General features: G+C 42.5%; 1 protein-coding gene across 2 annotated transcripts in view; it reads right to left on the reverse strand.

The window, feature by feature from the left end:
• Positions 1-26970, reverse strand: part of LOC141476564 (secretory carrier-associated membrane protein 1-like) — an 82569-nt gene that overhangs the window by 38793 nt on the left and 16806 nt on the right. Inside the window, exons 2-5 of one of the 2 annotated variants that reach the window (XM_074165257.1) lie at positions 25287-25364; positions 8942-9040; positions 8567-8678; positions 4788-4916 (exon numbers count right to left, since the gene is read on the reverse strand). In XM_074165257.1, the coding sequence (XP_074021358.1) occupies positions 4788-4916; positions 8567-8678; positions 8942-9040; positions 25287-25364 (418 nt within the window). The remainder of the gene's footprint in view (positions 1-4787; positions 4917-8566; positions 8679-8941; positions 9041-25286; positions 25365-26970) is intronic. The other variant, XM_074165258.1, reaches the window with a different exon arrangement.

Consider the following 26970-nt stretch of genomic DNA (forward strand, 5'->3'; position numbering starts at 1 on the left):
AATACTCTATCTTTATACTGATTCATGGATGGTGGCAAATGCTCTGTGGGGATGGTTAAAACAATGGAAGCAGAGCAACTGGCAGCGCAAGGGTAAACCCGTTTGGGCTGCTGAATTATGGCAAGATATTGCTGACCGGCTAGAGAAACTAGTCGTGAAAGTACGCCATGTAGATGCCCACGTACCTATGAGTCGAGCCACTGAGGACCATCGGAACAATCAGCAAGTGGACCGAGCAGCTAAGATTTTCCAGACAGATTTAGACTGGGAACATAAAGGTGAATTGTTCTTAGCTCGATGGGCCCATGACACTTCAGGTCATCAAGGAAGAGATGCAACGTACAAATGGGCTCGTGACCGAGGGGTGGATTTAACCATGGACGCTATTGCGCAGGTTATCCACGATTGTGAAACATGCGCCGAAATCAAGCAAGCTAAAAGGTTAAAACCTTTGTGGCATGGAGGTTGGTGGTTGAAATACAAGTATGGGGAGGCTTGGCAAATAGACTACATCACACTCCCTCAAACCCGCCAGGGTAAGCGTTACGTGCTTACAATGGTGGAAGGAAGCACCGGATGGTTGGAAACCTATGCCGTGCCCCATGCCACTGCCCGGAATACCATCCTGGGCCTTGAAAAGCAAGTCTTGTGGCGACATGGTACTCCAGAAAGAATTGAGTCTGACAATGGAACTCATTTCAAAAACAATCTTATAAGTAGCTGGGCAAAAGAACATGGTATTGAGTTGATATATCATATTCCCTATCATGCACCAGCTTCTGGAAAAATTGAATGATACAATGGATTGTTAAAAACTACCCTAAAAGCGATGGGTGGTGGATCCTTTAAAAATTGGGACAAGCATTTAGCTCACGCTACTTGGTTAGTTAATACCAGGGGATCCATCAATCGAGGTGGTCCTGCTCAATCAAACCTTTTACATATTGTAGAAGGGGATAAAGTCCCTGTGGTGCATGAAAGGAATATGCTAGGGAAAACTGTATGGGTTTTTCCTGCCTCGGGCAAAGGCAAACCCATTCGTGGGACTGTTTTTGCTCAAGGACCTGGATATACTTGGTGGGTGATGCTGAAGAATGGAGAAGTTCAATGTGTACCTCAAGGGAATTTGACCCTGGGTGAGAATACTTAATTCCGAGTATGATGTTAGTTGTTTATAATACTAACAGTGTTCTATAAGTGTTTTTCAGGATGAAACCTAGCCGGATTGATCAAGTGGCATCTAGTAAAACTTCTCCGAGATGGACGTGTTACCCATGGGCACGAACCACAATGAATTTCACACTGTCTTTCCTACCCTGAGAACCTGATCTGCTGTGAAATGGACTTAAGCTTTTGTATATAGAGATAAATTATAACTGAGTGATTTACACATATCTATCTATATATGTATATATGTATAGATTTTAGAGATGATAGTAGTTGTAATCTAAGCATGATGCAAATGGTATGGAATAAGGGGTGGAATGTCCCGGTTTGAAGTAAAACCGAACCAATTTTCTGTTCTGTAACTTTACATCCTAGCTAGGCCTCCTCTAACTCTCTGAAATTAACGGCATATTGTGGAGAAAACTGCTCGTTCTCAGAATGATAAGCCCAATGTTTGTGCTCCATGCCAAGGAATGGTATGCAGGGAGGCCCTTGCTTATACTTACTGCTATAACAACCAAGGTCAGCCAATTTCGTTATTTGCCCCCTTAGAGGGTCAGAAACGGAAAAAACGTAGAGGGGTCACATCGGTGGGGAGGAGCGGACAGGACAGGTGACCCAAACCTGACCAACTGGGGTATTCCATCCCATCTGCCCCATGCTCAGTATAAAGGCTGAGGGATCAAAGGGTCAGCCCCCTTCCTGCGATGGCCGACGTCCAGAGAGGACTCTGTCTGTTCATCTGCCTTTGATCCCGATCCGTGTGTTCCTGACTCCAGAGCTGGAATCCAGTTCCCATTCGTCACTGAGTCCAGTCTGGGACTTCCCCAGTGCCTGCCGGTGATGTGACTCTCATCCTGGGAGCTTGATACGGTTTTGTATATATTGTATCTATTTCATTATTTTCTTCTTTATTTTTATTTTAATATTAATTCTTCATTAAAGTAGTTTAGTTCATTCTAAACTTCTGAATCTACTTTATCTCTTTCTCCTCCTCTCTCCTCTTTTAGGGGGGGGAAGGGGGGGGGGAAGGGCCATCTGTCAGTCCGGTTTTGGTAAACTCAGCCGAAACCACGACAGTCCTGTTGGAGGGTTGGAAGCAGAAAAGCATAGAGGGGTGCCACCTGCAGGGAGGAGCGGACAGGGCAGGTGACCCAAAACTGACCAACAGGGGTATTCCATCCCATTTGCCTCATGCTCAGTATAAAAGCTGAGGGATCAAAGGGTCACTCCTCTTTTTCTTCAGTGGCTGGCATCCAAGGAGGACTCTGCTTTTGATCCTGATCTGTGTGTTCCTGAATCCAGATCTGGAATCCAGTTTCCGTCCATCACTGAGTCCAGTCTGGGACTTCCCCAGTGCCTGCTGGTGACATGATTGTCATCCTGGGAGCTTGATATTGTTTTGTATATATTTAATTATTTTCTTATTATTATATTTTCTTTTTATCATTTTATTATTAATATTTCATGAAAGTAGTTTAATTTCTTTTCAACTCATAAGTCTCTCTCTTCCTCCACTCTGTTCAGGGAGAGATGGGGGACAGCATCTGTCGTTCATTTCAGTGGCCAGTCAGGCCCAAACCAGGACAGAAAGAAGAGTCACAAGGACTGATTCAACAGCCAGCCCTAAGGCACAAAGTTCTGTACTCAATCTTTTTTTTTTTGTTTTATAAGCCCGAAATAGATTTTTGTCTTTCTTTTCCATTATTATGCCTTTTTCCTTCCTTCCTGAGTAATCCCTAAGTCAAAGAGTACAAGAGCTAAAGAAGGAAAAGAGCAAAAGGACTCAGTTAAAATCTCGGTCTACCTAGAAGAAAATCTGTCATGTTAGTATAAGAGCACAGCTCATATACATTTTGAAATACTATAATGTCGCTGCTTCCTTTATTTATTGCCATAAGAAGGAAAAAGAAAAACAGAGTTAATATTCCCATTCTCACTGTCCAACTTCACCTTCTGCTTGAAACATACGGCACTTTTAGAACTCAGTCCTGCAAATGGCCAGAATTAGTAACTGTCTTAAAATTTTGGAGTACTTGATCTTAGATTTCATTTAAATCTTGTCTGTCAGATTTATGAGTGTGACGAGTCCCACCTTCTACAGTGGATTTAGTTACCTATTTAAAGATTAATGACCCAACAATGAATACAGAAAGCTGTGGATTACAATGAAGTGGAATTCACTTGATTCAATGCTGACTGCTCATTTTACGTATTTCAATTACATGGTTCAATCACAGTAATAAAATGTCCAGATTAACAGGTAAAATTATGCAGATTTGCTAACTAAATCTGGAGCCTTGAAAAAATTACAGAAAAGTTCTGAAACTCACATTCCCTTAGTCCACTAAAAATATATTAATGGCATCTGTTGGGAACTGAAGTAATCTTAAACTTGATTATTCAAATCATGTGCTTTGCTTAGCATGAGTAGATAGACCGGTGAAGCCTTAGACCACAAGCTGTAACCTAGCAACACAGTGAATTTAGGCTGAACTCTTTCTTAGTCCAAGAAGAGTGGCTAGTAGTTTTGCATTACTTTGATATATTATAACTTAACTAACATAATGAAATTGCATAAGTAATATTAACGATTCATATTGCATTATGCTTAGCAATATGAATTAGAGAGACCGTTATGATCAAAGGAAAGGAAACTAAGAAAGGGACCATTCTACCCAGAGTCAGAAGACAGATGAAATCCAGGTGCAGATGGGACAAAAATCATGAAACTGTGTAAGAAGGTAAAGGAGCCTGCACCAAAATGCCAGTCATCGAAGAGGACACATGACCACTGAATAATTCAATTGGACAAAAGACACACACTTGTCATGTGAACAGGTGCATGAACAGCTTATGTAACAGATTGTGAGGCTTTAAAAAGCACAGGAAAATAACCAAGGGGGTACCTCTTTGGAGGCACCCAGCTTGAGCTGTGTTAAACCGACTCTATGACAGAACCTAGGGTCTAAACTTTTTTTCTACAGTCGGAGCCTAAGACTGGATCCAGCTGCACCTAGACTTCTCTCTGAGAAGGAGTTTAGAGAGCAAGGGGGTCCAGCCTGAACTTCATGACTTGGCAGGAGGGTCTTCCTGAACTCTTCTTCAACAGCATCAAAGCACCTAAATCTTTGGAATTTCATCAGTCTCAGAGTATTTGTTAGGCTCCCATCACACTGGACAAGGCAGAAGAAGCAAACATCATGGCATTTGTACATTTGGTTCATCCAGCATTTTTAAAAAACAGTAAAATTATTTCTAAGGTAATAAATGGTCAAAGTTCATTTTACAACAACAGGGATATTTAAAAAAGAAAACTACAATATACTATAACCAAACTTAGGGTTTGGGGCCTTAGAGTAATCCCCTCCCCTTTTTATTCTACAGAATTTTCTATAAAATAACCCAATACTTTTAAAATTTAAGCTAACAAAAAGATTTAACTTCAACATTTGACTTCTGGATTTACAATTTCTCGTTACAGATGTTGCAAAAGCCAAAGTAGCAGGTATGTATTACCAGGTTCGAACAGGCACTTTGGGGTTTTTTTTGGGGGGGGTTGTGTTTATTTTTTGTTGTTCTGTTTTTTTGTTTTGTGTTGGGTTTTTTTAAATACTTACACATCCACAAATAGTACATAATCTTTACTGTCTTCTGGAATTCTACAGGAATGTCTACAGAAAAGTCCTGGTAGAAACATGGACCCACCGGAAAATTCTCAGGAAGAGGTGGCCAGTTATTTTTTCTACCTGCAAATCAGAAGAAAACGAAAAAAAAAGAAAATACAGTTAATAATACAGTTTTAATCTCTGTATACTAGAAAGAGATATGAATTTGGACTTGTTCAAATTGTTTTATGCAAAAGTTTCATAAGTGTATGGAAAACTTGGGCTACCAAAACCCAAGAATTTTATTAGCAATCCTCACACAATACTGAAAATAAACTTCAGAAATAAAATACAATGAAGTGCAGACAGATCAAGGAAAGTACAATATTTTATCTATGCAAAAGACTAAGCAGGTATCTGACAGTTCCTATAAAGTAATGAGAAAAGAGAACTCTTCACAAAATAATTTCTCAGAGTTTCTTGACTTTTAAATGCACATTTCCACCATATTCTCATACTTTGTGGAACACAAAGACTGAGGACTGAAAAGCATTCTCCGTTCTCAGAATCCTGATATTTGTAACACCTGGATATCTCTAACACTTTGAACAAGTTCCCAATACAGTTTACAGTCAAAGCCTTACCTAAAAGCCCCTAAGCCTAAAGAAAGGCAGCTATTTAAAATGGTCTAAACTACTTTTTTGTTACAAGAAGATGCCCGACAGCATCAATATATTTTGTTGCAGTTGTGTGACAGAGTGAGGACACCACAAAGGACAACGCAGTATCAGACACTTGGATTTCCTGTATGCTGATCTGCTCACAGACTAGAGCACACATTCTGCCAAACAAAAGTCATACCAAGCATAGACTCAGAGATTCAACTGAGATAACTACAACAAACCTTTATCATAGCATTTCAAATTCTGGATGCAAGAGATACCATATTCCAAAAGTGGAGCCAAGACTAACCTAAAGGCACCTTTATTTGAAATTCTGACAAGGTTTTGCTTGCAATTTCTATCTTCAACCGTATCTTTATTAGCAGTTCATCTGGTAAGAACAGAAAACTTGCAAAGCTTACACACTTGGCATTATTTATTATTTCTTTCCCCACTCAGACAAGATGAAGCTGACAGTTCTGTCCAAACAGATCCAAGGCACTAAATATCTGTTAATTTTTCTGCCTCTTCCACTGAACATTTTTTATCAAGGCTTTTAGAGCAGGGGATTTACAGAGGGAGCATACAGAAGGTATAGTGCCATGTAGGCCATCCCATTGTCAAAAAATTCAAAATTGTGGCAGTGACACCAGACACAGAGCCATGTATTGACAGACTGAGCACATCTGCTTCTTCCAATGTTACTGCCTATAACTGGAAGAAGAGAAGAAAAGATAACGTGTGCCCCAGATTCCCTTACTAACTGTCCCAAGGCCCTGAAGTCTCTTTTAATCACCCTTGGGCTATGTGTTGCCACTTCATCGCCACCCACATGGAAGAGTAACAGTGGGTAATAGTCCAAGGGCCGTACCAGGCTAGGAAGTTTCCTAGTGATGTCCCTAACCCGAGCCCCAGGGAGTCAGCAGACTTCCCTAAGAGGAGGGTCTGGCTGGCATATTGGACCCTCTGTTTCCCTCAGAAGGGAGTCACCCACAGCTACAACCCGTCTTTTCTTCCTTGTGGAGGTGGTCGTTAAAGAAGGGGTAAGCCTTTCCGGTCCTGTCAACTCCTCTGGTGTAGTTGGATTGTCTTCTACATCATCCATGAGGCTGGCCTATCTCATCCAGAGCCTCATACCTATTGTACAGAGGCATCTGGGTAGGGGAGGTGGGCAAGGAGGGGGTTTGCTTGCCGCCCCTAGCACAGACTTGCCTCCATTCACAGCTCTCCATTTGGCCTCCGCCTTCAGCCTGACAGGGGGAGGATACGGGATCCCCTTCATCTTGGTTTTTTTCTGGTGTCTGTCCCTGTTTCTCAGAGAGGTCAGACTATGATTCCACCAATCTATTTCTTTCTTGCACTCCCTGATCCTCCTTAGCCTTTCTACTTCCTCTCTTAGCTCTACCACCAGGCTAAGCAGATTGTCCACCTGGTCACACTTCACACCCCTACTACTGTCCATTAGCTGTGTAAGGTTGTGGGCACTCCTTGCAGCGTGAGACCTGGGTGGCTGCATGTTTGATCTTTGCACTGCAGTCAATTGCATATGACGACAGTGTCCTAGATGTGCAGCCAGCATCCTAAATTGAATACAAATAGCTAGAGTATTGTTGCAAAAGACCTTGCCCTCCAATCAAAAATTCTCTACAGTGTTTCCAAAGGAGTTTGAATGAGTGTGCAAAAGAAAAAAAAAAAAAGCCAGAAGGAAAAGAATATTGTTCTCCTCAGTCACAACATACAATTTCTAATTTGCAGCATCTTTTACACAGTCATTTGGCAAAAACCCAATATCCTCTTTAAAGCTTTAAAAGCGCTCTCGTCTCCATTCAGCCTTCCTAAAGAATCTTTTAGATACTTCATGGACTCTTCAAGAACTTTGATGTGAACAACTGTAACCTAATAACACAGTAAATACCCAGTTTAGAAATATCCTGAAACATGCATGGGGAGTCAGTTGTGTTCCCTACCATATAGATGAACAAAACTGTCTCTGAAGCCTGGAAGAGACAAGTAATCAATCCAGACCATCAATATAAGTTAGCAAAATTAGATGAAGAGCAACATGTGGAGAAGGAAATGAAAAAACAGCCAAAAAAATCATTGTCTGGGAGAAGAGGTACAGAGATTTAATAAAGAGATTGAAAAGAATAAATACTGAGAAAATAAAAATGGTTTAATGTAAGGACAATATCACCATGATTCTTTTTCTTAGAAGAAGAATAGCAATTCCTCATTCCGAGATCCCAGCATATGACTGGCATAAAGTTCCCTAAGAATTTGAATTACTAAGTGATTATGCAATCTGGAATTGTACTGCTCTGTATTCCAATTTCCACAGGAGAAAAAAAACAACAGCACAGTGGAAATACAACAGTCAGAATTCTAGATAGAAGTGAAAAGATCACACAAAGTCAACCTTGCACACAGTGTTTTGGGTTTTTTGTTTTGTTTTGTTTTTCTAACTTCAGTCTGAAGTTCTTCCTTTTGAAAAGGAATATTCCCATAGATCTACTTCTAGCAAAGTATCTTCAGTTAAGAGGATGTAAATCATCTCATTTGTGAAACTGCAGTAAGAAAACTGATAGTTTCTCACAACACACAGTTTGTGCAAAATGATATACGGATCTTGACTATGGGTTCCAAAGTATTATATGAAAAAACAATAAAAGATTAATAAAAAAATAAATCTTTCTGATATTTGCACAGAATATTGTGTCTGTAACATAGCAAAAGATAAGAAAATGTTTCAAAACAGGAAAGTTCTCCTACAGCTATAAATACTTACAAAAGAGAAATCAGAGATGTTACTTCTGAAGCTACTTTTACTTCTCAAACTGCTCCATTTCTATTCAATAGCATTACTTGGATATTAACCTAGAATACAAATAGCTGATAGCAGAGAGTAACATGTAACATAGGTCACATTTAAAATTTTTGCTGTGAAAATTTGCACAGGCCAGACCAGTTTTTATTCACTGTTTACATTGTCCCAAAGGAGATGAATTTTCTTTTCCTGAAGATACTATAAAAAATCCTCTTTTATCTGTTTCACAATGTCACTGTAAAACTAAAACAGTTTCTAAGAAAAAGTGGTTTCTGCAATTTAAAGAAGTATTTTTTCATGCATACCCCCCTGTTGATTGATACACTGTATTTCTCTTTCTCTGCGATCTAGTTCAGCTGCTTTTCTTTCCAGTTCTTCTTGACGCTTTAGCAGTTCTGCCTGGGCCAAGGCATGCTCCTGAACAAAACAAGCATCATTAGATATTGATAAAAAAAAAAAAACAAACAAAAATTAAACATTCTATTTTCCATAATTAAGCATCTCCAGTTATGAATGAAGACTGACCTAATAGTACACGAATTCATGCAGTAACTGATTACTTAAAGGCAGTATTAATTTTCATAAATCATCAGGAAAGCAATGCTTATTTATACAAGACACTATTCCAGAAGTCTATTTATATGATTATATAACCTAGTGCCTGAAAGTTATAGACAAACCTTTGCAATTTGTGTGTAAGCAGGTGTTTCTTCTGTTGGTTTCATTATTGCTGGCTGGGTACTGGGTACATTAGGCATTTTCACATTTCCCGGAGGAGGCTAAGAAAACAAGAGACATTTTATAGGGAAACAGTCTCCTATTCTAATAAACATCTTTTCATTAACTCTGTAAGAACTAATCCAGTTGTTTTAAAGGAAGTGTTGCTGATAAACTGAAAATCTGATATGCTGCCTGCAATATTTATAACCTTCAGGAAAAAGAAGATAACTATATTCTGTGGTGCAGCGTTCTGCTTGTTTATTTTTACACTGCACTACTTGCTATAAACACACATGGAATTTTATGGATCAGTAGAAAGTAAATAGAATTTTAATTTTGTTCAGACAGGAATATGAATAAGGACAGTTACTGTTTAAGAGAACTGCAGAATTTAATAGTGATCTATTCATATTCTCAAACATGATGTAATTTATTAGTAATTTCTTCCAGAGCTTTCTACTTAACAAAGGCTTATATCACCTGGTTAACTAGAGAAGCAATGTACCATATTAAATTTTCCAACTGAGTATCCACAATCTATTACTTAACTATTCCACCAGTATGTACTGTAGTATCTAGTTTTACCAGTAGCAATTCGGTCACTTAGTCATTACCTGTAAGAACACATCTTACAAGAAGATTTTAGTAGCTCAGTTTTTTTCAATTTTGTGGGGTCTTTTTTTTTTTTTCTTTTTGTTTGTTTGTTTTTTCCCAAAATCCTCACCTGCTTATTCCTGTTTGTCATCTCCTCTGACTTTCTCCACATCTCTCTATCATACACAATGTTAACCAGTATCTATCAAAACAAGGAAATTACTACTGCCTAGACTGAAGTTATCAACTGAACTTTACCAAAGCAGACCAGTATAGCCCTACTATGATGTTATTTTATACTTAAATATGCTTGGGAGAAAACTACAATTTGCATCTTTCTTTGTGTAGAGCTTGCATTGTGAAAGACTTCCCTATTCTGTGATCTTTTAAGACAGAGAACCACTGTGTAAGGGATAATAGAGGATGGTCTGAGTGAGACACGATAGAAATTCTCCCCCTGTACTCTGCACTGGTGAGGCCACAACTGGAATACTGCGTCCAGTTCTGGGCTCCCCAGTTCAAGAGAGACAGGGAACTACTGGAGAGAGTCCAGCATAGGGCAACTAAGATGATTAAGGGATTGGAGCATCTCCCTTATGAGGAAAGGCTGAGAGAGCTGGGGCTCTTTAGCCTGGAGAAGAGAAGGCTGAGGGGAGACCTTATCTATGTTTACAAGTACCTAAAGGGTGGGTTGAAGGATGATGGAGCCATACTCTTTTCAGTGGTTCCCAGTGATAGGACGAGGGGCAACGGGCACAAGCTGGAACATAGGAAGTTCAATTCAAATATGAGGAAAAACTTCTTTTCGGTGAGGGTGGCAGAGCCCTGGAACAGGCTGCCCAGGGAGGTCGTGGAGTCCCCTTCTCTGGAGATCTTCAAGACCTGCCTAGATGCAGCCCTGAGTGATGTGCTCTGGGCAACCCTGCTTTAGCAGGGGAGTTGGACTAGATGATCTCTGGAGGTCCCTTCCAACTCCAACAATTCCGTGATTCCGTGAAACTTACTAGTTAAACTAAGTCCAGTATACGCGCTGAGAAAAACAAGGGAACTCAGTACTGTTGTTGCAAAACTATGTGTGTACCCATGAGAACCTGACCTTCAAAGAAGGAAAACAACAAGAAGGGGGTGCAACAATGTGGTCACGTCTCAGGCAGCTGCTGTTAGCCAAGCTGGAGCATGAGTCTGGTGAGGCTCGCTGCATGCGCTGGCCACATGTGCAGCGACCCTAGCTAGTACTTTCCCACTCACTCTGGTGCAGGATATAAGGGGGGGTGTCTTGGAGCGGAGAGAGAGAGAGACATGAGCGCACTTTGAAATTACAGGGGACGCCCTGAAGGTGCTGTGCCTACCTCCCCTGGCCATACCGATGTGGCTCCTCGCCATCCTGCTGCTCAGCGGTGCTGCTACTGTCTTTGGGTTGGTAAGACTCTCCTAAGTAACTTTTGGGACATTTGGGAATTGCTTATCAAGGCTTCACAATAAAGCTGAGTTAACATTTTGTTTTCATGTGAGCTCTTGTTTGTATGTTGGAATCTCTCTAAAAGAACCGGTTACAACCACTTGTTCCTATTAAGTTAGTACTGCTATTCCTTATGCCAGAGCATTCTGTGATAAGGACAAAGGTCTCTTGTACAAGAACTCTTACAAAAACTAGACAACCATCAAGAGTCTTATCATCTGCTTCAAACATAAGATACAAACCCTGCACCAGAGTAACAAATAGCTACTGAACAAAAACTCTATGCATTATGCATTGTAGGCCAGAGCAATGCTACAACCCCCCCCCCAAAAGTCTGATTATTGTAGCTCTGTGGCTAAATAACAATAGCTTTGAAAGCATAACTGCTAAGCAGCTCCCTGCTAGACTAATGAGCAAGACTGCCCACAATCTCCAGAGTAAGGACTCCAGTAGCCCTTCACAGACACCTGTAATAATGTTTAAAGTTGGATTGGCAGACTAGAAAATATTTGAACAATTAATTCAAAGATACTTATCCTTGAAAGACACGTGGTCCAAACAGCCTGCAGTGCTGCTAATGACTGGAACATGCATATATGCTTATGAACAAAGGAACTGATCAGAAAGCTCATTAGCTAAAGATGCTAGCCAACAGCATATATGATAGATGACAGTAATATAAGGAACTAATTATGTATAAGATTCTTTGGATTCAGATTTCTGCATTGTTTAGGTTCCACTATATGCTAGCTGGCCATCTATACAGTGTTAGAATTGCTGTCCACTATGCACATGCCTAGGTAAGAGCATGTGCTCCCTGGAAGAAGAGAAACTAAAACAGTAATTTCTAGCAGGGGCTGTGCATCCTGGAATCCTAAGGAACTCAAGAGGGGCTGGGAGACAAAAGCTGTTAAGAGATGTTATAAAAGCTACCTTTTCCAGCAGACTCAGACCTGGGGACCTTTCCAGCTGCTGGAGCCTAGTCCAGCACACCTTCAGACCCTCTGAGGGCTCTGTCCCAGGCTTACAGATAGAGCTGCTGCTTTTCCTGTTTCCAGATTTGGCTAGTGTAAGAGATGACCTGTAATTTCCCCTAAACAAAGACTGAGAGAAGTAGCCTGAGGGAAGCATGACACAAATGGTGAGAGATAAAGGAGGGGGAGGAGGCCCTCTAAGCCTTCCTGAGGAATGTCTCAAACACTAGCAAGTACCAGGCCTTCTGCTCAAGGAACTGATAAGGCTAACACCTGCTTACCTCTTGTGTGATTCATGTGAGAGAAAACTTAAGACGCCTGGATGATGAATCTACAGAAACAGGACAGCTCTGCTTTTCTTCGGCAAGGACAAGATAACAGGAATCTGTGTAGTTCGTAGTTCTCTGTTTCTTCGAAAGGCTACTGTGCCAGATGAATGACCTTTGCCTCATTATCTGCAAAATGGGGCCAGTCTTTTTTCAGTGGTGATTCAGAGAATGAATGGTTAAAGGTTGTTAGTGTGGATTTAGTACAGCCTGGCAAAGAACAGAGCTCGGAGCCCAGGAGCCCAGCATTCCAAGATAAAGAAATGGCCTTGTGTATAAGATAGCGGGAACAGCCTGCATGCTAAGGAGGAACCTAACTGTCTGGGTAAAGTGTCCATCTGGTCGGGACCAGTTTTGCGGTTTGGGGTCCAGCCAACCCAGCATTCTAAGCCAAAGGTAAAAGTACACGGTGAAGAAGACTGCGAGCCTTCCTCCGGAAGACCCCGGCCCACGACCACCAGGCGACAGTACGCATGCGGCAAGGGGAGGAGACTTATGATAATGAGTTCCTAGAAATAATTAGAATAGTAACGCCTTTTCTTAGAATCAATTATAACAACCCAGCCCGCATTAATGAATATGTATGCTTTTCATCATAAATAGACGCTTGTTTTACAAACCGGTGTGCAAGTTTGGAGGAGCGATCCCCTTGCACCCGGCGCCGCAATAAACATACCTGCTTTATAACTCTCTGCGAGTTGTAGGGTTTGTTTCCGCGCGTCAACCAAAAAAAACCACACAAAACCCCACCAAAAAACCCATAGCAATACAGTTTGGGATTTTCCTAGAAGCAAGAAGTACTCAAGAGAAATCAAAGGTGGTACATCTTCAAGCTCTAGCATTGTACAGCAGATCTGGATAACTGCCTGGACTTAAAGAGAGTCCAGCTAACACATAAGATTGATTATTATTGGACTGACATAGGTAGTAAGGGAAGGGTACAGGAAAAAAGTTATTTGTGATAACATTTTGTCAGAAACTATTTCTTCATAAAGGCACAAATAATTTATTTTGTCCTATAAATATATTTCCCAGTATTCAGCAATCACTGGAAAAATCACAGAAGTTCAATAAAAACGCATACAAGGCAAATAAACAAGAACCAGGGAGAGTAGAGGTTATGCTAAGCCTTAATGCAAACAGGTTACTTGAAATAAATGTTGCTTCATACATGCAATTAAAACATACTCAATAAAAGTCAGAGATAATAATTTATTGGCTAGTAGACAAACAGTAAGGCAGATGGTTCTTTGTACAATTAAAAAGGTAATATAAAGCAAAATTCCAGAAGTTCATTTGCACAAGTGTCTCACAAATGCGAAATATACCATAAGCATAGGTTTGCTCTAATTGTCATCTCTGAAGTTAGCTCAATTAAGAATTAACCTAACTTCATAATTAAGAATTAAGCTAGCTTCATAAAAATACCTCCAAAACAATTCCAGTAAAAATCCTTCTTGGTATGTTAGCTACCATACAGTAGGTTCTTCACAGTCTGAAATGGAGAAGTATTTGAAAGCTGTTGTATTGAAAAATTGTCTGAAGTGGCGTAAGTGCTGCTGTAGAAGATGTAAGTAGTCTAAAATTGGAGGCATTTTTAAGCCATCCTGGAAAGCAATAGCTCAGATTTACATTTTTAAAAGGTTGGCAAAGGACATCAATTTAATACAGACAAAAATTGTATATAGTAAGTGTAAATGTAAATCTTTGAGGAAATAGTATTACCAAGTGGTCAGATTAGAGCTAGTTATAGGAGCAATTGATTTGTTGTTAAGAACCAAAAGCAAACATCCACTTTCTAAAGGTCACCTCAAATGTTTTATCAGCACAAAAGATGCAAGTGGGAGAGAGTCACAATAACTATCAAAATCCTGAAGATGTCAAACTAGGTAACTGCAGGAACCACTTTTGAGAAGTAATGGACATTTCATAAAGACACTGAGATTTAGAACTATTAAATAAGCAGAACAGGAATTCTCATCGTTCAGTATACTTTTGTCTCTGTTATTTAGATTTTTATTGACATAGGATTTCTAGGAATAAAAATTGCTGAGGCAGCTTTGAAAGAAACCAGTGAATATGGCATTTGCCAGGTAACTCCTTTAAGCTTGATGAGCACCTTATGCAGTTCATACCAGAGCATCCCAAAAACTGAGACAAAAGAAGGCACAGTAGATGCATAGACATAGGCTTCTCAGGTGGCTTCAGGGCAGCAGAAATCAAGCCTCTCCCTTCTCCTCTCAAATTTAACAGTTCAGTCCATCCTTCTGGAACCTAGAAGACTTGGCCCCACATCAGGCATAATGAAAATTTTAAAATAAGACTTGATCAGTGTTTCTTACCTGAGAAGAGTGTCACAGTCACCCTATATGAATTCTTTCATTTCCTAATCTCATACTGAAGCAGTCTGGCTTATCCACATATCAGACTAATGCTGTAGAATTCTGCCCTAATTGATACATAATTTACTATATATAAAATGTATCTCTTTCATTTCTGAACTCCCTTATTCATCAGCATACGCATGGGATTGCCGGGAAAAGATGCTGCTGCTTTTATTACACAGCACTTGTTGGAACACAGCAAACTAATTCGATATTGGGGGGGGGGGGGGAAATTGACTGCAAGAACTGCCAAACACTGGGACAGGTTGCCCAGTGAGGTCACAGGATCTTCATCCCTGGATATATTCAAAACTCACCAGGACAAGATGCTGCACAATGCAACTTAGTGACCAACTTTGAATAGCGGGGATTGAAAAAGATGACCTCCAGAGGTCCCTTGCAACCTATGACTTGACACTTATTTTTGTCATACATGTCTGGCAATGGGGTGTTGGTTGCCTGTCCAAGTGCTGTTGGTAGCTTAGGGATTTGGGTATGGAAGAGAGATACCTGACTGACTTACAACCTAGATAAGACTGACAAGACATTCGCAGCAAGACAGATGGTTAGCAATTCTGGTTTTTTTAAGGGTGTAACTCTGAATTTCACTGAATTTTTTTAGAGTTGGAAGGGACCATATAGATCATCTAGTCCAACTCCAACTCTAACACTAATTACTCAGACTTGCATTGTGAGGACTGCAATAACCTCTAGGCATCAGTGCATAATATCATATCATATCATATCATATCATATCATGATATACCACCCACATTTGGCCAGAGGAACCAAGTCGACTTTTTTAGAGAGACTTTACTTCACAGATACATGGTCCTTGACCCTCAGTGACAGACTGTCATGGTTTTGGCCTAATTTACCAAAACCAGACCGACAGATGGCCCTTCCCCCCCCCCTTCCCCCCCAAAAAGAGAGAGAGAGGAGGAGAAAGAGATAAGGAGATTCAGAAGTTTAGAATGAACTAAACTACTTTAATGAAGAATTAATATTAAAATAAAAATAAAGAAGAAAATAATGAAATAGATACAATATATACAAAACCGTATCAAGCTCCCAGGATGAGAGTCACATCACCGGCAGGCACTGGGGAAGTCCCAGACTGGACTCAGCGACGAATGGGAACTGGATTCCAGCTCTGGAGTCAGGAACACATGGATCGGGATCAAAGGCAGATGAACAGAGTCCTCTCTGGACGTCGGCCATCGCAGGAAGGGGGCTGACCCTTTGATCCCTCAGCCTTTATACTGAGCATGGGGCAGATGGGATGGAATACCCCAGTTGGTCAGGTTTGGGTCACCTGTCCCGTCCGCTCCTCCCCACCGAGGTGACCCCTCTACGTTTTTTCCGTTTCCGACCCTCTAAGGGAGCAAATAACAAAATTGGCTGACCTTGGTTGTTATGGCAGTAAATATAAGCAAGAGCCTCCCTGCATACCATTCCTTGGCATGGAGCACAAACATTGGGCTTATCATTCTGAGAACGAGCAGTTTTCTCCACAATACGCCGTTAATTTCAGAGAGTTAGAGGAGGCCTAGCTAGGATGTAAAGTTACAGAACAGAAAATTGGTTCGGTTTTACTTCAAACCGGGACACAGATTATGATACGATACTTATATCTTGAAATTCAACCAACCTTTCTCTACAGCACCCCTTTTTGTCCCTACCCCAAATGATACTTCTGGTATAGATCTTTTTATTTCATGCCTTGCTGTCACAGCCATGCTAGGAGAAAAAGCAAATTAGTATGACCTCTCCTGAAGAGAGGAGGTTGGCTGAAGATAAATGCTCAAAAGAAGTTCTTTCTTGAATAGATTTTTCCCATGTGTGTGAAGTAGTTTATTCACCAGGAGTATGGGGGGGATAAGATAGGGATAAGAGTGTCTTCGCAAACAGGTGATAAAATACGGATAAGAGTGTCTCCACAAACAGGGAAGTTAAATGAAATTACCGGAGTGAGATAGCCAAAAGAATAGGAGAGTTAATTGAAACTGCAGGAGTGAGATAACCAAAAAATAGGGGAATTAACTGAAAATGCAAAAGTTAGACAACTATAAAACCACAAAAGTTAAGCTTTTATGTAATAGGCGGATTGGGAAGTGTGTACCTTCCAAGTATCTCAGCCAATGGGAAAAGGAAGAGGGTTACATGCAGCTGGGGAATTAGGATAAAATGGAGGCTGCGTCCTCCGGAAAATCGAGAGAGCCCACGGGGGAATGCCCCAGTGGACTCTCCCTTTATTCGAATAAAGTCTTTGCAGGACTCCTCTGTCTCCTTTATGAACATCGACCTCTGGCTACAGGATTTTCTGCACAAGTAGGGGCTCGTCCAGGATCCTTCCACCTTCCAGGGATGGCAGACGACGAACAGAGCTGACGGCACGCCTCACCAGAATTTCAGTGATCAGTTCCCTTCGACGGCTGCTGGCACTGGACGACTGATTTGGTACCCGAGACTGTTCAGGAGACAGACAAGCAATGGACCACAGGGGTCCGTGAAGAGGTCTGCAGGGAGAGACCGTTGGAAACCTCACTGGTGAGTACTATGGGAAATTCGGGGAGTAAAAGAGGGAGGATGCCCAGGGAGGGCAGTAAGGGAAAGTCGAGAATGGGTCTCAACAACCGGGATGATGATCCCGAAATACCCCCGGAAAGTCCCTTGGGGAGAATGTTAAGATCTTGGGGAGATCTACACATTCACCCAGAAGTAACTAAGGAAACAATGGTAAAGTTTTGTTATTTTATCTGGCCTGAATATAATTTGCAAAAAGGTTTTAGATGGCCTCCTCTTGGGTCAGATGATGTTAGTCTTTGTCAATGTTTATGCTTGTATTTGAATGATGCTGAGAAAGGACTTCTTGAAAAAGCATGTGGGGAAATATGGTTAAGAGCGCCACCGACAGGAATTTATGTGGTCAGAGGGAGAAGAAATAAGGGAGAGTCAGAAAATGGGGTGGGGGGGGAAGGGGATAGAGAAGGAGACATGGGATGTTCTTCAGTGTCTTCCCCCGCCCTATCACCGAGCCCCTCCAGGTCCCCCAGGAGTAGCTGCTGGGCCTTTATACCCCCAAATCCCAGATCAAGAAAATCAGGGAGAAACCATCCCTACAGCTCCTCTTAAAGAGGACAACAGTGGAGGGAAGGATGAGCAAGAGATTATGTCCCCATCTAGAACTAGAAGGGGAACACAATATGAAGCACCAAGGGTGCCTAAAACCCAGGAGGCAGGCATTCATCAGATGCCTCTTTGCCAGGTCCCTTTGGGCAGACAAGGGGGGGGATTTGGGTTTGTAATTGTACCCCTTACAACTCAGGACATAAGAGGGTTGAAAAAGGAATTACCCCCATATCTGGATGACCCCCTAGGGGTGGGGGAAAAGGTAGATGAATATCTAGGGAATGCAGATTATACCTGGAAGGACTGGGATTTTCTTCTGGGAATTTTATTTGGGCCACAGGAAAAACGAATGATTTTGCAAAAAGCCCGTCAGTTGTGGGAAGATGAACACCCACAGGCAGCAGGGAATGCAGGGCAGAATGCACCCGTGGTTGATGATGCAATCCCCCAGGTGGACCCCAACTGGGATCTAAACAATCAGGCTAACCTAATCCGCCTTTGGGATTACAGAGCCTATTTGATAAGAGCAATTAAGACAGCAGTTCCCAGAACTAACAATATGACAAAGGCTATGTCCCTAGAACAGGAGAGAGACGAGAGTCCCTCTCACTGGTTGGAAAGGACCAGGAATGCCTTAAGAAAACAGAGAGGGTTGGACCCCGAGGGACCGGCCTTTGACATACTGTTGAGGGTACAATTTGTCACCAAGTCCTGGCCTGACATAAGGAGGAGAATACAGAAGGACGAGGATTGGCAAAACAGGCCTTTGGACGAGTTGGTTAGAAAGGCACAGCAGGTGTATGTAAGAAGGGATGAAGAGAGAGCAAAAACAAAGACAAGGGTGATGGCACAGCTTTTACAGCCTCCTAAGGAAAAAATGCCGAGACCCCCAGGGTTGAAGGGGAGGGGTAACTGTCAGGATTGTCTTCCTTGGTGGGGAGGGGTCAGCCCAGGCCTCAGCTGGGAAGAAATCAGTGTGCTATTTGTAAGAAAAAAGGACATTGGAAGAGGGAGTGCCCATAGAGGCAGGTGGATCCTAATGAGGAGGAAGTCCACTGGTTGATGGAAATGGATTGTTAGGGGTGTCAGGGGCTCCCACTATTCCAGGGAGCCACCACCTTGGAGCCCTTAATAACCTGTCGGGTGGGTCCAAATCGGGAGGAGGTACACTTTCTAGTGGATACCGGAGCTTCTCGATCTACTTTAAACTTTGTGCCTAAGGGGGGACAGTTGTCAAGAGAATCTTTAATTATCCAAGGAGTAAGTGGAAAGGATGAATGGGTACATTTCATCCAGCTGCTATTAATAGATATAGGAGATAAGTTTGAGATGCATGAATTTTTGTTTGTTCCTAATTGTGATTGCAATTTATTGGGGAGGGACCTGATGGCTAAATTGGGGATGCAGATTAACATCATAAAGGGTGACGAAGAAGCAAGTACTGTTGTGACTTTGTGCAAATTGTCTGAGAAAGCTTATGCTAAAATAAACCCAGAGGTGTGGGCAGTCCCAGGGAAATATGGAAAACTAGATATGGAACCTCTTCAGGTTACTTTAAAACAGCCTGGTCAAGTGGTCTCTAAAAAGCAATACCCTATTTCAAGAGACGGAAAAAAGGGACTGCAACCCATTATTGAGTCCTTACTAAAGGCAGGTCTTTTGGAGCCGTGTATGTCTCCCTATAATACTCCCGTCCTGCCAGCTAAGAAACCTGACGGTACCTATAGAATGGTACAAGATTTAAGAATAATAAATAAGATTATTAAGCCAAGGCATCCTACGGTTCCAGATCCTTATACTATCCTGAACCAAATTCCCACCTCACACCACTATTATTCAGTGCTCGACTTAAAAGATGCTTTTTGGGGATGCCCACTTACAGATGATAGTAAACAATATTTTGCCTTTGAGTGGAAACAGGAAGAAGCGGGGAAATTAGTGAAGCAACAATTGATGTGAACAGTCCTTCTGCAGGGATACACAGAAGCACCGGTTCTGTTTGGGCAAGCTTTACAAGAAATATTGGGAGAATTTACTCCACCCCAGGGATTAGGTTGTTACAATATGTAGATGATTTACTCCTGTCAGGAGAACAAGAGGAGGCAGTGGAAGAGATCACCGTGGAATTGCTTAGTTTTCTAGCTAAGAAAGGGCTTAGAGTATCTGAAAAGAAGGCACAACTAGTGGAACAGAAGGTTAAATATTTGGGACATATTTTGACTGAAGGTTTGCGGTGTGTTGATCCAGAAAGAATTCAAGGGGTTGTAGAGGTGCCATTACCTAAAACTAAAAAGGAGCTGTGACAATTTTTGGGACTAATAGGATATTGCAGGATCTGGATTGAGGACTTTTCTGCTTTAGGCAGACCCCTGTATGATCTCTTAACGCAAGACAGCCCCAGTGTTGTAGTATGGACACCAGAAGGGAAGCAGAGCTTTGAAATGTTAAAGAATAAGTTAACCAAAGCTCCGGCTCTAGCCCTTCCAGACCGGGAAAAAGAATTTGAATTATATGTGGATGTTAAACAAAGCCATGCTAAAGGGATTCTAGTGCAAGAACACGGGGGCAGTTGAAGACCAGTGGCCTATTTTTCTAAAATGTTAGATCCTGTGGCCAGGAGGTGGCCCCATTGTTTACAAAATAGTGCAGCCACGGCTTTAATGGTAATGGAGGCTCGAAAACTGACAGCAGGAGGAGCTCTCATTGTTAAAGTACCACACCAAATTAAAGCTTTGTTAACTGAAAGAGCTTCTAAATGGATGACCAGTGCTAGGTTATTACAGTATGAAACTTGTTTAATGGAACAAGAGGATTTAGAATTAAGAAGCGGGGAAGGGTTTAATCCGGCCTCCTGTTTAGCTGGTCCTGAGGGAGGAGATCCAGAGGAAATGCATGACTGTGTTCAAGTAATAGATCTTCAAACACAGGCTAGGGAAGAAATAAGGGATACCCCTTGGCCAAATGGGGAAAATGTGTTTATTGACGGATCCTCAAGGGTAATAAAAGGAAAACGAGTTACAGGATATGCTGTGGTAAAAGGAAGAGAACTGCGAGAAGGGGGAAGCTACCCTCCACATGGTCAGCACAGACTGCAGAATTGTATGCATTAATAAGAGCCTGTGAATTGTACCAAAGAAAAACAGTAAACATATTTACAGATTCAAAATATGCATATGGGGTGGCTCATGCATTTGGAAAATTATGGGAGGAAAGAGGGTTATTAACCTGTAGAGGAAAAACATTAGCTCATGAAGGTTTAATTACTCGCCTATTGGAGGTGGTGAATTTACCAAAGAAAGTGGCTATAGTACATGTCAGGGGACATCAGACAGGATACTCGGAGGAGGCAATAGGTAATCGATTGGCAGATGAAGAAGCTCGAAAAGCAGCACTTTTGCCAGAAGTATCTAGGATCCTCCCTTTGCTCCCAGTGACTCCACCACTGCCAGAGAAGATGTGTTTTCCACCTGAGGAGCTGGAGAGAATTAAAAATAGTGGAGCAGAAAAAAGAGAGAATAATTGGTTTACAAAGAACAGTAAACAATGGGTACCAAAGGCCTTGGCCCTGCAAATATTAAAACAACTCCATGAGGGGAGTCATTGGGGTTCTCGAGGGTTAGCAGAAGCCTTCCTCGAAACATACGCTGCCTTGGGTCTTTTTGTTTTAGCAAAAAGAGGAATTGAGGGTGGTTTAATTTGTGCTAAGGTCAATAATCGCATTACAAGGGAAGCTGCTAGAGGAGGATGACCTTGGGCTGTACACCCATTCCAATGATGTCAGGTGGATTTTACTGAAATGCCCCAAGCAGGAAGACTTAAGTATCTTTTGGTAATAGTATGCCAGCTAACCGCGTGGCCAGAAGCATTTCCAGTTGCTTCAGCAACTGCAGGATCAGTTAGTAAAGTACTTTTAGAACAAATAATTCCTAGATATGGAATGGTAGAGGCAACAGACTCAGATAGAGGAACTCATTTTACTGGAAAAATTCTTCAAGGGGTTATGGTGGCCTTAGGAATACAATGGGATTTCCATACTCTGTGGAAGCCTCAGAGTTCAGGGAAAGTAGAGAAGATGAATGGGGAGATTAAGAAGTATCTTTTAAAATTAGTTTTGGAAACCAAAATGCCATGGATACATCTTCTACCATTAGCTTTAGCTAGAATACAGGCCAAACCCAGAGGAGACATTCAATTATCCCCCTTTGAATTAATGTTTGGAATCCCTTACTCTGCTAACTCTCGACCTAGTGGGGAGGTAGAAATAAGTGACGTCTACTTGAAACAAAATCTGGCCAGGATACTGTCTCTTGTGAAATCTCTTCGATGGGAAGCTCAGCTGGCACAGACCCTGCCTTTGGACTTTGCTGTCCACAGCATCCAACCAGGAGATTGGGTCCTAATTAAAGAATGGAAAGAAGCACCACTGGTGGCAAAGTGGCAGGGACCGTACCAAGCGTTATTAACCATGGAAACAGCAGTTAAGACTGCCAAACACGGGTGGACTCATCATACTCGAGTCAAGACGTCCAAGGCCCCGGAAAACTGGACTTCAGAGCTAGAGAAAGAGAAGGGGAAACTGCGGCTAACCTTCCATAGAAAAAGACCCGATTAGTAGTATTTGATAAGTTAAAATCAAGGGCAAGATCAGATTGATCTCTGTGTTTGCCACAACAAGAAATTCTGAACTCCGCTACTGGCTGCAACCCAATAGGCATTGAGCAGTGGAAGCACATGCCATACCAGACCTTGATTTGAAAAAATAAATAAATTTGTCCTAGTCTACGGTGGGAGACAAAAACTAACTCTTATAAAGAGTGGATCAGACCAGTAGCAATTGGGTAGACCTCAGGAGGAATTCCGTGTGTTTACCCAAAGGGTCTACAGTACAGATCCATAAGGAAAGGAGTTCCCTTATTTGAACTTCCAGCAACTGGTGAGCAGACACTGAGTTGTTTCCGTATATTCACTTGCCACATCAAGCGTAGAAAGATAAGCTCAAAATGAAATTTTTAGTAATGATCACGTTTCTATATTATTGGCAAAATCGAAGTCTGGGATGGGGAAACCAATTTTTGACTCTAGGGGAAGAGGTAGCCAAGGCTTTTAACCTCAGTAATTGCTGGGTCCATGGAGGTCCAGGAGGAGCTGAAGATTGGCCATGGGTAGCCCAGCCTGTCCAGCCTAAATGGTGGGTGAGTGACTTAAGTATAGTGCATAATGGAACTGGGTTCTGGAAGGAAGAAGGAGGTACATGGAAAATACAGTACCCAGGAAAAGGAAATTACTGTCTGAACAGAACCAAGCTGGGAGGGAAAAATGTAGGTAAAAGTGGATGTGGGTGGACATTGTCACCAGGAATGGGTTGTTATGATCCTTATTGTAGACCTTATAATTGCTTTAGACACCGAGGAAGATGGAACCAAACACATGTAAAGCTTATAGATGGCACCTGGGTAAAGTGCTCTTTCAAAGAACCTTGGCACAGTGGATGTAAAGCAGTTGCGAGAGAAATTACGCGAAAAGGGGATTTAGAGATTCTTTATTCCTGGCTTGTCAGCGGGACAATACCATTAGCAAAAATCATGTAATAAGGGTTTATCAATGGGGCTTGCAAAACTCAAATGGAACTAGGACCTATTTTAGAAAATTTTGGTCAGCTACAAATCGAACTAAGAACGATAGGGGATGTAACTGTAAACGGCACCCAGATGCGGGAGCCTTGGAATGTGATTATTGCGATTCCTATGGCGATTTCAGTATAGCAGTAGGACCATTGGGATCAAAAGAAACCCTATACTATGAAATACCACAGGATAATGAAACATGGGAAGGCCCATTTGCTAACGGGACTTGGGCTTTGAAGGGCCATTACTGGATTTGTGGGCAACACGCCTACCGAAGGTTACCTTCAAAGTGCTCAGGGATATGTTATATAGGATATATTAGACCATTATTTTTCTTATTACCACAAGTTCAAGGAAACGAGTTAGGGGTTAATGTGTATGATGATTTGATAAGAGAACGACAATCAGTTGATAAACCCCTAACTAAAGGGGGTTCCCAATCATGGGGAAAAGATGAATGGCCACCTGAACGAATTATATAATATTATGGACCAGCAACATGGAATCCCCACGGGGTGATTTCTGGAGCAAGAGACCCCATTTATAATTTAAATAGGATAAATAGATTACAAGCTGTTTTTGAAATTATAACTAACCAGACATCTGAGGCTCTTGACCTTCTTGCAGACCAATCTACTCAGATGAGGAATGCAATTTTCCAACACTGAAAAAAGACTGGCCCAGTCCTCTTGACACCCACCCTTTAAGTATTTATAAGCATTGATCAGATCCCCCCTCAGTCTTCTCTTCTCCAGACTAAAAAGACCCAAGTCCCTCAGCCTCTCCTCATAAGAGAGATGCTCCAGGCCCCTAATCATCTTTGTAGCCCTCTGCTGTACCCTCTCCAGCAGTTCCCTGTCCTTCTTGAACTGGGGAGCCCAGAACCGGACACAGTGCTCCAGATGGGGCCTCACCAGAGCAGAGTAGAGAGGGAGGATGACCTCCCTCGACCTGCTGGTCACACTCTTCCTGATGCACCCCAGGATGCCATTGGCCGCCTTGGCCACAAGGGCACATTGCTGGCTCATGGTCATCCTATTGTCCACCAGGACTCCCAGGTCTTTCTCCTCAGAGCTCCAGCAGGTCAGCCCCCAACCTGTACTGGTGCAGGGGGTTATTCCTCCCCAGGTGCAGCACCCTACACTTGCCCTTATTGAATTTTATCAGGTTCCTCTCTGCCCAACTCTCCAGCCTGTCCAGGTCTCGCTGTATGGTGGCACAGCCTTCTGGTGTGTCAGCCACCCCTCCCAGTTTTGTCTCATCAGCAAACTTGCTGAGGGTACATTCCATCCCTTCATCCAGGTCATTGATGAATATATTGACGAGGACTGGACCCAGTACTGACCCCTGGGGGACTCCACATGTTAAAAACCTCCAACTAGATTCTGAACAAGCCAAGTGATCTCAGCTGCTCCTTCTAAGTCTTGCCCTCAAGACCTTTCACAATCTTGGTCACCCTCCTCTTGACACACTCTAGTAGACTGATGTCCTTCTCATATCGAGGCACCCAAAACTGCACACAGTACTCGAGGTGAGGCCGCACCAGCGTGGTATAGAGTGGGACAATCACTTCCCTGGACCAGCTAGCTATGCTGTGCTTGATGCATCCCAGGACCCGGTTGGCCCTTTTGGCTGCCAGGGCACACTGTTGACTCATATTCAACTTGCCATCAACCCAAACCCCCAGATCTTTTTCTGTGGGGCTGATCTCCTGTCTCTTGTCCCCCAAGCTGTATGTTTTACATCAGTCCCAAACTCCACAAATCTTACCTAAAAAGATTAACAGCATTATTAATAAATAAATGTGCTTACTGTTCTTGAATCAGAGAAAGGATTGTACTCATCAAGCCCTGGAGGAACATTTCTTGTCACTTGCGTAACAGAAGGATCCTAGAAAATAAAAAAGTTCTGCAAATATATGCATATGTATACAAGCAACAAGTCAACACATAGAATCATAGAATGATTTAGGTTGGAAGGGACCTTAAAGATCATTTAGTTCCAACCCCCTGCCATGGGCAGGGACACCTACCACTAGACCAGGTTGCTCGAAGCCCCATCCAGCCTGGCCTTGAACACTTGAAGGGATGGGGCAGCCACAGCTTCTCTGGGCAAACTGTTCCCAGGTTCTTCAAGCCATTATATATCAACAATCCTGGTCAACAGGAGAGGTACCAGATGACTGGAGGGTGGCCAACGTGACGCCCATCTACAAGAAGGGCTGGAAGGAGGATCCAGGGAACTATAGGCCTGTCAGTCTGACCTCGGTACTGGGAAAGATCATGGAGAGGACCATCTTGAGTGAGCTCTCACAGCAAGTGCAGGGCAGCCAAGGGATCACAGAATCACAGAGTCTTCTTGGTTGGAAGGGACCTTTGAGATCATTGAGTCCATCCACAAAAAAAAAAAAAAAAAACACCACACCCACAAAAAAAAAAAAACCCACCAAAAAAGCCAAACACCAAAAACAAAATTAAAACAAAAAAATCCACACAAAAACTCCCACAACCACACACCACACCCACCTACAAACACACACAACCCAACAATCTCAGCCACTAGAGCATGCCCTGAAGTGCCACATCTACACGCTTCTTAAATACCTCCAGGGATGGTGACTCCACCACCTCCCTGGGCAGGCTGTTCCAGTGCCTGACCACTCTCTCAGTAAAGTAATTCTTCCTAATATCTAATCTAAACCTCCCCTGCCGCAACTCCAGACCATTTCCTCTGGTCCTGTCTTTATTCCCTTGGGAGAAGAGGCCAACACCCACCTCTCTACAACCTCCTTTCAGGTAGTTGTAGAGGGCAATGAGGTCTCCCCTCAGCCTCCTCTTCTCCAAACTAAACATGCCCAGTTCCCTCAGCCTCTCCTCATATGACTTGTTCTCTAGACACCTCACCAGCTTGGTGGCTCTCCTCTGGACACGCTCCAGCAGCTCAATGTCCTTCCTGTAGTGAGGGCCCAGAACTGAACACAGCACTCGAGGTGAGGCCTCACCGGGGCTGAGTACAGAGGCACCATCACTACCCTACTGAATTATGGGGGGGTTGTTCTGCTCTCCATCCTTATCTTCCAGCCCAGGAGGCTGAACACCCTGGGGATAGCTGGTCCGACTATTGAAGACAGAGGCAAAGAAGGCATTAAGTATCTCAGCCTTCTCCTCGTCCTTGGTCACAATGTTCCCCCCCTGCATCTAGTAAGGGATGGAGATTCTCCCTGACTCTCTTTTTGTTGACGTATTTCTAAAAACTTTTTTTGTTGTCCCTTATATTAATGGCCAGGTTGAGTTCCAGCTGGGCTTTTGCCTTCCTAATTTTTAATCTGTATAACCTAACAAGATCTCTGTACTCCTCCCGAGTTGCCTGTCCCTTCATCCAAAGGCAGTAAACCTTCCTTTTTTCCCCTAAGTCCCATCAAAAGCTCTTTGTTCAACCAGGCCAGCCATTTTCCCCTCCCATTAATTTTGCGCCTCATGGGGACAGCCTGCTCCTG

This window comes from Numenius arquata, chromosome W (assembly GCF_964106895.1).
Source record: "Numenius arquata chromosome W, bNumArq3.hap1.1, whole genome shotgun sequence".
Lineage (NCBI taxonomy): Eukaryota > Metazoa > Chordata > Aves > Charadriiformes > Scolopacidae > Numenius > Numenius arquata.